The sequence below is a fragment of the Alnus glutinosa genome, chromosome 14, assembly GCF_958979055.1.
Source record: "Alnus glutinosa chromosome 14, dhAlnGlut1.1, whole genome shotgun sequence".
In the NCBI taxonomy this organism is placed as follows: domain Eukaryota; kingdom Viridiplantae; phylum Streptophyta; class Magnoliopsida; order Fagales; family Betulaceae; genus Alnus; species Alnus glutinosa.
Window position 1 is genome coordinate 3,110,874 of NC_084899.1, and position 13,871 is coordinate 3,124,744.

Consider the following 13,871-nt stretch of genomic DNA (forward strand, 5'->3'; position numbering starts at 1 on the left):
ACAGAGACAGAGAGTCAGAGACAAAGATGTTAGGAGGAGCAAACAATGACATATTCTAAGAAGAGGAAGAAGACAAAACGAGAAATGAGCAAGGGCCTTCTCCTTCCTCTGTTGCGGGTGCGTGCGGGGTGTTGCGCTATGCTTCACTGCTTTGTGCAACTCAAAGAGCAGCTAGGGTTAGATAACTTAGGTTAGAAAGTTAGAAGTTTTAAGTTCTTTTTTCCCTTTCTTTTTTTTTTTTTTAAAATATATATATATATATATATATATATGTGTGTGTGTGTGGTGCAAGTGCAGGGCGGGGCGGGGACCCGAGAATTTTCAAGGGCCCCCCTGCAGCCCGCACCGCACCATGCGGGAGACCCAAATAAAGGCCTGTGGCCCGCACCATGGGTGCGATTTTTATGCTAGAGGGGGCGGGAGGAGGGGGGTAGGTATTGCGGGAATTTGTTCACTCCTACCAACCACATGAAAAACCAAGAGAAAAAAACTAAAAGATAATTGAAACCTAAAAACTAGAAATAATATCTCATCAACCGTTATCAAATCCTAAAGATTCTATCACATCAACTAAACCGGACATCTCACCTTATGATATATACTCTATCAGAGTGCCCCTTCTATACGGCAGAGGCAAAAACCAGTGGTTTTTTGCCAACCAATGACCACTTGACACGTCAGCAAAAAGCAAAAAATAAAAATGATACTGAATTAGCTAATCCCTCCCCATCTGTCTTCTAAACTCTCTTCTAAGTTATGATTCTTCTAAGCCTCACGATTCCAACAAAAGAGACAAACCCCACTGCCCAATCACGTTCGCCGGTTTGCCGGTCTGCCGTCCGTCGTCCTCCCGTCAGCCGTCCGTCGTCCGCCCATCAGCCGGCCCTCCGGTCCTTCCCTAACACGCAGCCCGCTCGTCCGTCCGTCGGCCCCAAATCCGTCCGTCCTCCCCAAATCAGCCCGTCCGCCCCAAATCCGCCTGTCCGCCGCCCGTCCGCCCCAAATCACCGTCTGTTGAACTCCAGAAATTTCACTCGAGGTTAGATGAGTTGTGCTTGGTTGCTTGGTTCCTTATTTTGTATTTATTTTCTATCAATGCCCTGTTTGGTTGCCGTATAGAAGGGGCACTCACCAGAAAATATGGTCCTTATTCATGTGGCATTCTCTTTTGTACATGTATTTCATGTATCAGTGTCTAAAAATGAGAGGAAATTGGTAGTTTTTAAATTAGAGGATGCTAATTCATCTTGCAATTAAATTTAGAGTGCTAATTCATCTTCCAATTAATTTAGAGGATGCTGCAGATTGTGTTGTTTAACAACGTTTCATGTAGGGAATGCCAAATACAAGAAAGCACATGTAGAAATTTATAACCTATTGTGTTAATTTTTTTTTTAACACAAACATTTTGTGTTATATAGTTGCTGTCAATTAACCTATTGTGTTAATTTTTTTATAACACAAACATTTTGTGTTATATAGTTGCTGTCAATAAAGCTTTCATTCACTCAAAAAAAAAAAATGTTGGATGTGATGCTAGAACATGACCCAATAATTCTAGTTTAAAGTTGTGTTTGTGTTTAAATATTTCAGTATTTATACTTGAAGAATATTGTTATCTTCTTGTAGGATCGCTAAAATGAGTCCTAATAGTCATGCTGAGAATGAAATGGTAGAAGATCAAAATGATTTGAAGCAACCAATTGTCCGCCTTTCTTCATTTAATGGTCCGAGGGAACCATGTCTTAGTATGGAATTTGATGAATTAGAAGATGCTCATGCATGTTATAATGCTTACGCAAGACGAATAGGTTTTAGCATTCGAAAAAATCATTCTCGACTATCGAAAGATAAGTCATTAATTGGGATAGAATATGTTTGTTCAAGAGAAGGATTTCGTCATCAAAGTTGTCAAAAGAAAATCTATACAAATTCAGAGCCTGCCGAAACAAGGATAGGATGTAAAGCAATTATGGGTTTAAAGAAAGTGGGGTTAAAATGGACTGTATGTAAGTTCATAAGTGAACATAATCATGAGCTCCTTTCTCCTAGAAGTACAAGTTTACTTCGTGGACATAGAGTGGTAACACGTGCCCAAAAAAATCTTATAGATACTCTCAATGAGTCTGGTGTACACCCAAGGAAGATAATGTCAGTGTTGAGTAAAGAATCAGGTGGCGACTATAATGTTGGTTGCATTTCTAAAGATGTTGAAAATTATGTGAGCAATAAAAGAATATTTCGTTTTGAAGAGGGAGATGCACAAAAAATGTACAATTATTTTCTTGAGAGACAATCCCAAAATCCAGGTTTTGTTTACGCAATCCAAGTAGATGAAAATGGATGCATGGGCAATTGTTTTTGGGCAGATGCTAGATCACGAGCTACCAATATTTTGGAGATGTTGTTACTTTTGATGCGACTTACTTGACAAATTGTTATAAGATGCCTTTTGTTCCCTTTACTGGAGTTAACCATCATCACCAATCTGTGATGTTTGGATGTGCTTTGCTCGTAAATGAAACGGCTGAATCTTATACATGGTTGTTGAAAACATGGCTTGAGGCAATGCTTGGACGTGCTCCTTCTACAATTATCACAGATGATGACAAGGCCATGGGTAAGCAATTGCAGAGGTATTACCAAATGTCACTCATAGATTGTATTTGTGGCATATTTTACAAAAAGTTTCAGAACATTTGGCTCATATATATAATAAATATCCGTCTTTTCAAAGAGATTTCCAGCATTGTATTCATAGCACAATCACAATTGAAGAGTTTGAGATGGAATGGAGTGAAATTGTAGGCAAGTATGAGTTGGTAGAGAATGATTGGTTGAAAAAACTCTATATGCGGCGTGAAAAGTGGGTGCCGGCTTACTTGCGAACCACATTTTGTGCTGGCATGTCTACAACTCAACGGAGTGAGAGTATGAATAAGTTTTTTAAAGATTATGTTCGTTCGAGCACAATGGTGAGTGAATTTGTCTATCACTATGAAAAAGCCTTGGATGCACGTTATTTTAAAGAGAAACAAAAAGATGTGAAGACAAAAACTTCTAGACCGATTTTAAAAACATGTTACAAGATGGAAGTAGAGGCAGCAAAGGTTTACACAAGAGAGTCTTTTTTGATATTTCAAGAAGAGTTATTTAACAGTCAAAATTTCAAATCATCTAAACATCGGGAAGAAGGAGGGACGAAGATATATAGGGTGACTCTTCATGGGAGAGAAAGTCCATTTTATGAAGTTTCATTTGAAGTTCTTGAGAAGAAAGCTACTTGTACATGTCATAAGTTTGAATTTGTTGGAATTTTGTGTGCGCACATTCTTCAAATTTTTTTGAAAAAGTCTTTGGTGGACACTATTCCCCAACATTATGTTCTAGAGAGATGGACGATCAATGCCAAGAGTCGCATTATACATGGCATATCTAGTGATGATATACAAGTAGAAACACAAAATTCTTCCACCTTGATGAGAAATAGCTTGATGTTGCAATTTTATGAAGTTGTCGAAGTGGGGTGCCAATCAAAAAGAAAATATGAACATCTTGGCATTGGTTTACAAAAGCTTCATCACGAGCTTTTGATAATGGATGATGGTAGTGATAAAGATATAAATGATGCTAATGAAGGAAGAGCCGAAGATCTTGTGTTAAACAACCAAGTACTATCAAACCTTACATTCACTTTGCAAGATCCTCTACATGTTCGATGTAAAGGAGCACCCAAATCTGTGAGACAAAAAAATCCAAAAGAAAAGCAAGCAATGACGAAAAGGACATGCTCCATTTGCAAGAAAACAGGGCATGTGAGAACCAATTGCCCTTCACATAAGCAAACAAGGTATTCTTATACATTTTTTATTTATTTACAATAATTTACATTAACATGCATTTTGATTTAATTCGTATTAAAATCTTCTTTTCTATAGGAATATTGTGAATGCCAATATGAGGCCAGCTTATTTGGAGTTGATAGATGAACAAAGTTTAGTAAAGGTAAATTTTTATTATAACATATCCTTTATTAAAGAATTTTTTTTCCATTACCTAATTTTTGTTATTTGTCAATAATTTACAGTGCTCTTTGCCAACTATGGAGTATCCCTCTGCAAATACATTTGCCATGTCTCAAGATCCTGTTTGTTTATCTACTACAATTGATATTGGTGCAGACAACATCAACGCCTATAAAATTCCTTAAAGTTGGTAATCGTTGTGTGGTGTGGTGTTTTTTGTAAGATTGTAATGCACAATCTGTGATTGATTTTTTAGTTATGAACATTTGTTATATAAATCAATCGGCATATGAAGAAAACATATCCTATAATTAGTAATGAGGAGACTCTTTGTTACCTTTAATGATGCTCAAGCACACCTGCATCAGTTGATGGTTTAAGTTTCTCAATTGTAACTAGTTTTATTTCAAAGCATTCAATTATTATGAAAGCCTCATGAACTTGTTTTCTTTTATGCCTTTCAGGTGTTTTCTTTTTCTATCATGGAGAACAACATACAATGGAAAGTTTTGTACATGCATGTTTGGAACATCATCTTGAGGAAGGGTAAGGTGTAGCTGGGAAGGCGCTTCAATCAAATTTAGACTCCTATGGACATCCTTGAAGTTGCTAATCTTTGTATGGTGTTGTCTTTTTTTGTAAGATTGTAATGCACAAGATATGGTTGCATGTGGCTATGTGTGATTGGTTTTTTAGTTATCAAATGCTTTTGTATATGGCTATAACTAATTAGTATTTTGGGAAGTTATTAATGCACTAAAATTGTGATTTCCAACTTTATTTGTTTATTTGTCCATGATATGAGGTTTTTTGCTGTTGATTTTGGTGGATCAACTTGTGCACTACAATCTGTAGAATCCTATTTTTTCCATTGTTACATATTTTTCTCCACGAGTCCAATTATGGTGCAATTTGCCAAATAAATCAAAATGAGTTATTGGTTGAAATTAGTGCAGCGAATAGAACTTTTGCAGGAAGAATATATGGGCAGTGGTGGGGATCAACTGGACCCCTTTTGTCATGCATGAGTGGGGTGCCTTAGTTTTCCAGGACTAATATTCGTGTAATACATGCGGGGCTGAATGTTTATCCCACCGAATCAACCATCTTTTTACTGTTGCAGTGGTTTGAAATCTGTCTACACCTACAATTACTGAGAAATGAATCATATCATACAGTGTTGCACCAATTCCTCTTTTTTGTTTCAAAAGGAAAACTTTCCATAAGAAGAAAAATTTCATGCAAAAAAGTTGTCTGAGGATACAATTGTCTTCAAAGAAATTTGAGATCTCTATCTAATATCTATTGTGTACATGTGTGCCGTGACAAAGCTAATGCTGTCAACATGGAAAAAGCAAGAAGGATGGTTCTACATGCATCTTTTTGTTCACAAAACCAATCTGACTTAATTTACTGCGACACCAAACTAGTTGGTCGGATGTAATCCTAGACATGTTTAAGACCCTCGACGCTAATTTCACGTCGACTTGAGAGAATAAGAAATGGTGATCTATGCCGTCTTCTTGACACTTTTGGAACCTCTTTAACATGCAGCATCCACTCCTCAAGATGTCTCTCAGCTTCTTCTCTTTCTAAATTCCAAAACAATATCCATCAGAAACGACAGTTAAAAGCACAAGAAGAAAATGAGAGTTTTTCTAAATGGAAAATTAAAGAAGCTAACCTTTTGAAGATCTGCTCGAACCTCCAACAAAAGCACTGAATCTCCAGGGTCTTGGAGTTCAACCCGAGTCCTTTCCAAAGTCCTTTCCAAACGTCCTCTACAAACACCAAACATATCTGGTTAAAAGTCTAATTCAAATATGTGCTCATAAATTCTTACCAGTTAAAAAAGAGAGTAATGCTGTTCTTACCCAAATCTGGTATAGAAGGGGCTCTTAATTAGAAATTAGGCTAAAAAAAACGGTTATTAGATACTATACTCCAATAATCAATCTGCAATCCACCTTTAAATATCAAAATCAATTCCTCATCAAGCCACTCTCATATCTTCAAATTAAAAGCCAATAGAAACCTAACACAAGCACAACCCAAAATCTCTTAAAGCAACACACATACACCCACGGCCATCAATGGACCAAACTCCAATATTCAAAACACTAAACCATCATAATACCATATTCCCAAAACAAGCACAAACTCTCAATCAAAACACCCAATTGGCAATCATCATCAAAACAATATTAACCTATTCAATATATGCTCCAAATCACCACAAGATACCTACATGGCTAGGAGGAGAAAAAATCTATCTCCATCCATTCAGCCATAATACAAGAGTTCAACCAAAAACCACCTTCAAAACAATTCCAGCCAAGGATGCCCCAACAGATTCAACAACACCAAGAAAAAACCCATTAACAACCCACACGGCTAGAGCTCCCACCTTCAACAATTCACTCCAAAATATTAAACACTCATTTGGTAAGAGCTCAAAACAATCAAGAAATTAATACCAGATGAAAATCTTCCCCACACCATTTTCGGTCAAGCCAACACAACCCATAAATTTCTCCATAAAATCAACCTAGTTCAACCCACAGTCAACAACCACTCAGCCACCAAAATCAAAGCCAAAGTATCAATCAGAATTCCACATACCCAATATCATACGAAACTATACCCTAAAATCGGCCTACAACCCCATTCGGCCATCACTTACAGAAACAGGGGAAAACAACTCCAATAAACATTCTCTACCCACCAGAGCCTCCAACCCAAACCAAATCACCATCAAAACCGAACCCAAGCTGAGTCAACAACCACAAGAACAAAAGCCCCAAAATGTGGACATAAATTAAACCTAAGAAAATCGTACCAAATTAACATGATTTTTGTGGGTTATAAGTAGTGGGTACAACTAAATTGTAAAGAGAAGCTTGATACTTAACTTTTCTTGCTTCCAATAGCTTCACCATCGTCACCATTGTGCGCCGCTTCTATCTCGGCCTAGCCTCTCTCTCTCGTTCCCTTTCTGTCTCTCTTGGTGTCTCGTGTTGCAGCAAACCGAAGAGGGAAAGGGGATGACCGCTGGGTTTCCTGTGACGATAGAAAAACAGGGGATATTCTGCTGGATTTTCGGTGGGTTTCCGGTGGATTTCGTGTTTTTTCCTCAGGCTGTATTGTGATATTCTGCTGTGGGGAGGGATTTTAGAAGGGCCGAAGGGAGAGTTGCGAATGGAGAAGCGAGAGGATCCATTTTTTTATTTTGTGCCGACGTGTCCATTTTTTATTGGTGGGCAAAACTCCCAACCTTTCTGCCACGACCGGACAGAAGTTATTCCCACTCTATCATGCTCCATGAAACACATGGTAATTTGCAAGATTAGCATGTTTTTCTTTAAAAAATAAAAATAAAATATAAAATAATAAAAAAGAAAAAAGAAAAATTGTTATCGCCACAAGCATCAATATATAGCGCAATAGTAAAGAATCTGGCGGTGGTAACTCAATGGTCACTGAAAAGATCCACCGAAAAAATAAACTCAAATAAAAATTATATCAAATACTCAAATGATAAATTTTGCCGCTAAAACTAATAAATTCTGCTTTTAATAAAACAAAATAGAAAAAAAAGAAAAAAAAAAGAAGAAGAACAAAAAAAAAAAAAAGGAGTAAGAAACATGTAAAATATTTGAATAATTAGTAATTTTATTGATATGCCCAAGATAATATAAAACAGACTCCAGAAGAAAGAGCATGTTGCTCTAATACAACAACATCATACATGTAAAGGGGAACCTCCTTATATAGATATATATATATAAACTAACTAATACAAAACACATAAATGGATAGGTTGACTGTTTCGAGTGAGTCAGGAGACTGTATTTTACTTAACAAAATTCAACATAACATATATTCCATAATCCTTCCTTTAAATACACAATAAAGCTAGCAAACTCCCCATAGGAGTGTAAACTCTATTCTAGATAGAGTTATCCCATACATTCAGCTCGATAACCTATTGCTATTCAAATAGAACATTAAATGAAAACAACTACTATTACTCGTCTTCTCTCACTAGAAGAGATAAGACTCTTATTCAAACTACTACTTCTATTTAGATTAGATAAGCTATTTAGATAAAGATGTAATCCTTACATATGAGGATTACATCATTCCCTCCCACTAACCTTTCCCTTGTCCTCAAGGAAAAAAACAAGGAAATTGTGTCCATATATATTTTTTTTTTCCCTTTTTCTGAGCCATACAAAAGCTCGTCGTTGCTTTAACTCACTTACACCACAGTAAAGAATAAACCCAGGGACTGAATAGTGCAAGTCTTCGTCTAAGGGTGATGCTTTTGTTTTATTTGTTGGTAATACGGGCTGAAGAGATGGCGACATGGGCTTATGGCGCTGCTTTCTCATCCGTTGGCTGCATGGGCTAAGGAAATTGTTGCAATGCAAACCCCTGCAGTGTTGTCGGCGTTGCTGGCTCCGGTGACGTCTGGATTTGCAACTGGGGTGGGCGGATCTGCGGTTGGTTGACAGTGGTTTGGTTGAACATCGACTTGGATGGATCTTTGTTGCTTCAACAACTCTTTTCTTCCTCTTTTTTGTGATGGTGACATCCGGTGGGGTAGACGTTATCGGCATTGATTGGCTTGCTGGAGCGGGGCATGGTGGAGAAAAACTTTCAATTTTTCCCATATGCTCTTCTATCTTTTTGTTGGCTTTTTCCTTCCACACGAAAAATTTTGATCGCATCTTTTCTATCTTTGCTTGGTCCTCTTCACTCCAAAAAAATTGGAAAGACATGGTGATGGTGTGGATCGGAGAACTCTTGTTCTTTGATTTTCTTATGTTGTCTAATATTTGGTTTCTTTTGAGGGAAACCGGTCCTCTTGGACAAACACTTCTTGCTATTCAAGAGGAAAGCGCATGGCTCTGATACCAATTGATGTGAACCAATTAATACAAAACACAAGAATGGATAGGTTAGCTGTTTCGAGTGAGCCAGAAACTCCCAAAAAACACAGTGAGACTATTTTACTTAACAAAATTCAACATAACATATATTCCATAATACTTCCTTTAAATACACAATAAAGTTAGCAAAATCCCCATAAGAGTGTAACTCGATTCTAGATAGAGTTATCACATACATTCAGCTAGATAACCTATTACTATTCAAATAGAACTTTAAATGAAAACAACCACTATTACTCGTCTTCTCTCACTAAAAGAGATAAGACTCTTATTCAAATTACTACTTCTATTTAGATTAGATAAGCTATTTAGATAAAGATGTAATCCTTATAGATTAGGATTACATCACACACACACACACACACACACACACACACACACACACACACACACACACACACACACACATATATATATATAGTAGAGTAATGTTACTCTTTACACTTATTTATCACATTCATTTTACACTGGCTAATGTAGCGTATTTTAAGCTACTTAAAACACACCACGTCAGCCGATGTGAAATGGGTGTGAAGAGTAGCATTACTCATATATATAATACATAGAGATAATTCAAACATAAAAACAAAACAACAATGTTATCCTCTAGCTTTAAAAGAGAAATGTTAAATATTATAATTTTATCCAATATTTATTCAACAATGCTGACATGGAACTACCAACCAATCATCGGATCTTTTTTTACTTTTATTTAAAAGTAATTAATCTAAATGTTAGTTGAGAGTATCATGTCAGCATTGTTAAATGAATATTGGATAAAATTATAATATCTAGAATTTTTCGAGAAGTCGTCAAACAATGGATGGCAAAGTTGTAGCATCTACTCGGAAATATTCTTCTCTCCAAAAACAAGTGGCTGGGTGTGTCGGAGCAAAATTTTGAGAACCTCTTTTATGGACGGCCTTCCAGAAGGATCCGTACATGTACAAATGATTCCAAGTTGAAAAACACAGGACATTTCATCCAAGTAACAGAGCTCCTTGACCTCCTCGTCCAAGGCATCAACTATAGGCTTGCTTTCCTGAATCTGTCGCCAAGCCCATTGGACAAGTGATGTGTGTTCGTCACCCTCACTAGCTTTTCTTCCAGTTGCCAGTTCCAAAAGGATGACCCCAAAGCTATAAACATCAATCTTCTCATTGAGTCGTATCGTGTGAGCATACTCTGCAGTTTAAGTTAATTACAATTCAACAAATTATAATAAAAATGAAACTTGCAAAATTTTATGTCACACACCTGGAGCTATGTAGCCGAAAGACCCAACCACAGCTGACATTGTAGCAGATTCTCCCTGCTTGATCATCATCTTGGCTAGACCGAAATCGGCGATTTTTGCATTAAACTCGGAATCTAATAGGATGTTGCTTGACTTAAGATCTCGATGAACAATGGGTGGTGAGCAGTCGTGGTGCATATAGGAGAGCCCCTGGGCAGCCCCAACTGCTATCTTCATCCTCTTAGGCCAATCCAAGACATCGTTATGGACTGAACCGGAGACAGTTGATGCTCCACTCTTCCTATGCAGCCATAGATCCAAGCTGCGGTTTTCCAAATACTCGTAGACAAGAAGTTTTGAATTATCACAGGAGATATAACAGAGCAACTTCACTATGTTGGAATGTCGAATTGAACTCAGTATTTTGACTTCTGCCAGAAATTCTTTTTCAAGCTTCTGTTCTAGCTTTTTCTTATTCGATATCTTCTTCACAGCGACAATTTCACCAGATGGATTAATAGCAACACGATATACTGTTCCCGATCCACCGTAACCAATCACATTATTTTCTCTCAGTCCTGACAAAATGTCAAATTTTGTGAAATTCAGGCTCTGGAATGAGGTGAGCTCCCACATCAAATCCAATACATGCTTTCTCTTCCAATAAATTCTGATCACAAGAAATGACGCTACCAAACCTAGGAAAGCTGCTGATAAAACTATAATCAAAGCAAGCAATTTGGATGAAGGTTTGCTTGAATTTTGGAGTTTGAAATTGCAGTTGGGAATGTTTAGTGATGGGCTATTAGCACAGAGGCGAGGATTGTTCAAGAAGCTGCTGGCATATGCATCATTTTCGAATTCACTTGGTATCCTCCCAGTCAAATGATTCGAAGAGAGATTGAGTGAGTTGAGCTTCAGAAGGCCAAGTTCACTTGGAATTTCACCAAACAGTTGGTTTTCAGAGAGGTCCAAAACAGTAAGTCCTGGTAAAGAACCAAATGCCTCTGGAATTTGTCCAGAGATTGCATTTCGGCTGAGGTTTAGCATATTTAGCGATTTCCATGATAAAAAATCTGATGGAAGGGAGCCTGAGAGTTGATTCTGATCAAGAAAAAGAGTTATTAAAAGAGGAAGAGCTGTTAGTTCTTGAGGAATTGTACCGTTTAAGAGGTTATTGCTAGCGTCGAGATACACCAAATTCCTCCAGGAAGACACTCCGGCCGGAATATTACCCGAAAACTTGTTGTGACTGATCTCTAATCGAGAAAGATTCCATGACACTCTCTCGGGAAGCTCACCTGTAAATGAATTGTTGCTTAACATCAAGATGCTCAAATTGAATAATGTCCATAGGCCACTAGGAACATTCCCAGAAAACCTATTATTATGAACCTTAACAATTATCAAATTGTTGCAATTTCCAAGCGACTGGGGCAATTGACCACTGAGGTCATTGTTGAAAGCTACCACTCCTACCAACCTTCCATTCTCACCCAAGTGTTGTGGCAGCTGGCCAATAAGCCTATTGGACGACACCTGAAACTCTTTAAGCATAGAATACCGCCCAAAGTCCGGAGACAAAGTACCTGATAAATTGTTGTCAAACAGCCTAAGATTTATCAGCCCCGGAAGACGACCTATGCTATCTGGAATTTTTCCAGATAATTGATTGAGAAACAAACTCAGACCCGACAATTTGGTGAGTCTTCCGAAATCATCGGGTATTGTTCCGGTCAAGTGATTCTCGGAGAGATCAACAACGTCTATATTTAAAGCCTCAACTACCCGAGGAATCTCCCCGGACAATTTGTTTTTGTAAATGAACACTTTACTCAAATTCTTCGGCATAAACAAACCGCTCGGGATTTTCCCGCTCAGATTGTTCCTCGACAAATCCAAATGCTCCAGTGCCGCCATTTCTCCAATCGTATCTGGGATTTCTCCTACCAAATTGGAGCCTGCCACCCAAAGATACTTCAGTTTCTTAAGCCTTGTGAACTCCGAAGGCAACTTTGTTGTGATTCTCGTCATCCAGGCCAATTCTAGTCGTTCGAGATTGGACAATTTGCCAATTTCTGGCGGGAAAGAACCGTTAAATGGAACCTGGAAGAGCTGAAGTGTTCTCAACTCTGTTAATTGCCCGATGGATGCTGGGATGTTTCCAGAGAAGCTGTTGGCTCCAAGGTTGAGCAGGCGAAGCTGAGCCATGCGGTGAATGTCGTCAGGTACCGTGCCGGCGAAGTAGTTTTGTGAAAGGTCGAGGTATTGGAGTTTGTAACAGTTGTAAAGAGGTTGTGGGAACTCATTAGAGGTCATATAGTTGTATGAAAGGTCAAGGGTTGTGAGGTTGTTGAGGTCACAGATGAAGGGTGGGACTGTTCCAGTGATATTCATGTTTTGGAGGGATAGTCCGGTGACTGATGAGCCATCGGTACTGCAGGTGATCTCTGGCCAGATACAGTGGGAGGATGAGTTTGATGAGGTCCAATGGCCGAGGGGCAGGGGATTTTGCCAGTGTTGCTTTAGCTTCAGTAGAACTGCGTGCTCTTGATCATGGAGCTGATCAGAGGTTGCACGGCTGAAGAGGAGAAGGAAGAGGCTTGTGTAGAAAGAGAGTTTGATGGATTTTTTGGTTGTGTTCGTCATTTGGAGGTTGAACTCTGGTTTCAATGATGCGCTAAAAACGCGTGAAAGTGAAACTATATAAAGACGTTAGACGTCGAAAATTCAACGAGGGTCGCTTTGGCTATTCTTTCCTGGGAATTAAGCAGAGACGTTGACCATAAGTATATTACTATTGAAGTCTTGGTGAGCTCAAAAACAAAATAAATAAATAAATATTGTCTCGTACGGAATTAAAGATTAGCATTATAGACGTTCTTTAACCATTCCGGCTTTACCTCATTCGATCACTAACAATCCTGGAAGGAAGATGCTACACCAACACCCATTTTTTTACACCCTGACGTGACAACACCTTCAGCACTTTTTTTTTTCCCCGTTTTCTTTGTTGAAAGCAGATCGGCTTCTTTCTTCCTTTTTCTTTTTTTTTTCTTTGAAAGCAGATCGAGGGTTCGGGGTTCCTTTTTTTTCATTCTTCAGGCATCACCGTCATTGTCACCGTCTGAACCGGCGACATTGGGGTATGGATCTCGTCGTTTCGGTTGCGCACGGATCCGACCTGAAACTCGGGTGGATCTGCCTCGGTTGCTCGTCGGTGGGTGTGTTTCCGATCCGGGAGTCTCACGGATCCGACGACTCTGGTGATGAGATCGGCCGGGTCCAGCAGAGCGGAGGGTCCACGTGGAACGACGGCTAGGTTCAGGCGGCGCGGAGGGTCGGGCACAGATGGTTCTTCTCCACGCATGGATCCGACCCGAAACTCGCGTGGCGCCGGGGTGGTTCGGGGTGGGCAGTTTTGGTTTTGGAAACTGGAAAGCCACCCGATCTAGGAAAAAAAGAGAAAAAAGAGTTGCCACATCAGGGTGTGGGATTTGGGTGTAATTGTAGCAGCCCTCATCCTGGGATCGCAGTTCCTGAGTATTCGGAATATATTATAACTAGTTTGAGAATGAGAAGGCCGGATCCTCGTTTTCGCCGAAAAGATAGAGCAGTGTAGTTCCGTCTTGTTGTGAAAAAATGGTGAACGTT

General features: G+C 38.8%; 2 protein-coding genes and 1 long non-coding RNA gene across 3 annotated transcripts; 1 reads left to right on the forward strand and 2 right to left on the reverse strand.

The window, feature by feature from the left end:
* Positions 1-2,445: 2,445 nt before the first annotated feature.
* On the forward strand, positions 2,446-4,210 carry LOC133857501 (protein FAR1-RELATED SEQUENCE 5-like). The gene is made up of 4 exons (XM_062292768.1): positions 2,446-2,636; positions 2,762-3,850; positions 3,939-4,005; positions 4,088-4,210. The coding sequence occupies exons 1-4, from the start codon at positions 2,446-2,448 to the stop codon at positions 4,208-4,210; spliced, it is 1,470 nt and encodes a 489-aa protein (XP_062148752.1).
* A 1,105-nt stretch (positions 4,211-5,315) lies between these two features.
* LOC133857987 (uncharacterized) lies at positions 5,316-7,238 on the reverse strand. The gene is made up of 3 exons (XR_009898405.1): positions 6,938-7,238; positions 5,710-5,806; positions 5,316-5,617 (listed from the first exon to the last, which is right to left on the reverse strand). It is a non-coding gene; the product is annotated as an uncharacterized LOC133857987 (long non-coding RNA).
* A 2,488-nt stretch (positions 7,239-9,726) lies between these two features.
* LOC133857916 (receptor-like protein kinase HSL1) lies at positions 9,727-12,873 on the reverse strand. The gene is made up of 2 exons (XM_062293303.1): positions 10,238-12,873; positions 9,727-10,165 (listed from the first exon to the last, which is right to left on the reverse strand). Exons 1-2 carry the CDS (start codon positions 12,864-12,866, stop codon positions 9,822-9,824), a joined length of 2,973 nt encoding a protein of 990 aa, XP_062149287.1. The 5' UTR covers positions 12,867-12,873; the 3' UTR covers positions 9,727-9,821.
* Positions 12,874-13,871: the final 998 nt, after the last annotated feature.

Excerpts from the sequence above, each read along its gene's own strand:
- LOC133857501 (XM_062292768.1), top strand. The coding sequence starts at position 2,446 with ATGCCTTTTGTTCCCTTTACTGGAGTTAACCATCATCACCAATCTGTG. Across the intron at positions 3,851-3,938 it reads CCTTCACATAAGCAAACAAG|GAATATTGTGAATGCCAATA; the intron begins GTATTCTTATAC and ends TCTTTTCTATAG. Across the intron at positions 4,006-4,087 it reads ATGAACAAAGTTTAGTAAAG|TGCTCTTTGCCAACTATGGA; the intron begins GTAAATTTTTAT and ends AATAATTTACAG.
- LOC133857916 (XM_062293303.1), bottom strand. The coding sequence starts at position 12,866 with ATGACGAACACAACCAAAAAATCCATCAAACTCTCTTTCTACACAAGC. Across the intron at positions 10,166-10,237 it reads TTTCGGCTACATAGCTCCAG|AGTATGCTCACACGATACGA; the intron begins GTGTGTGACATA and ends CTTAAACTGCAG.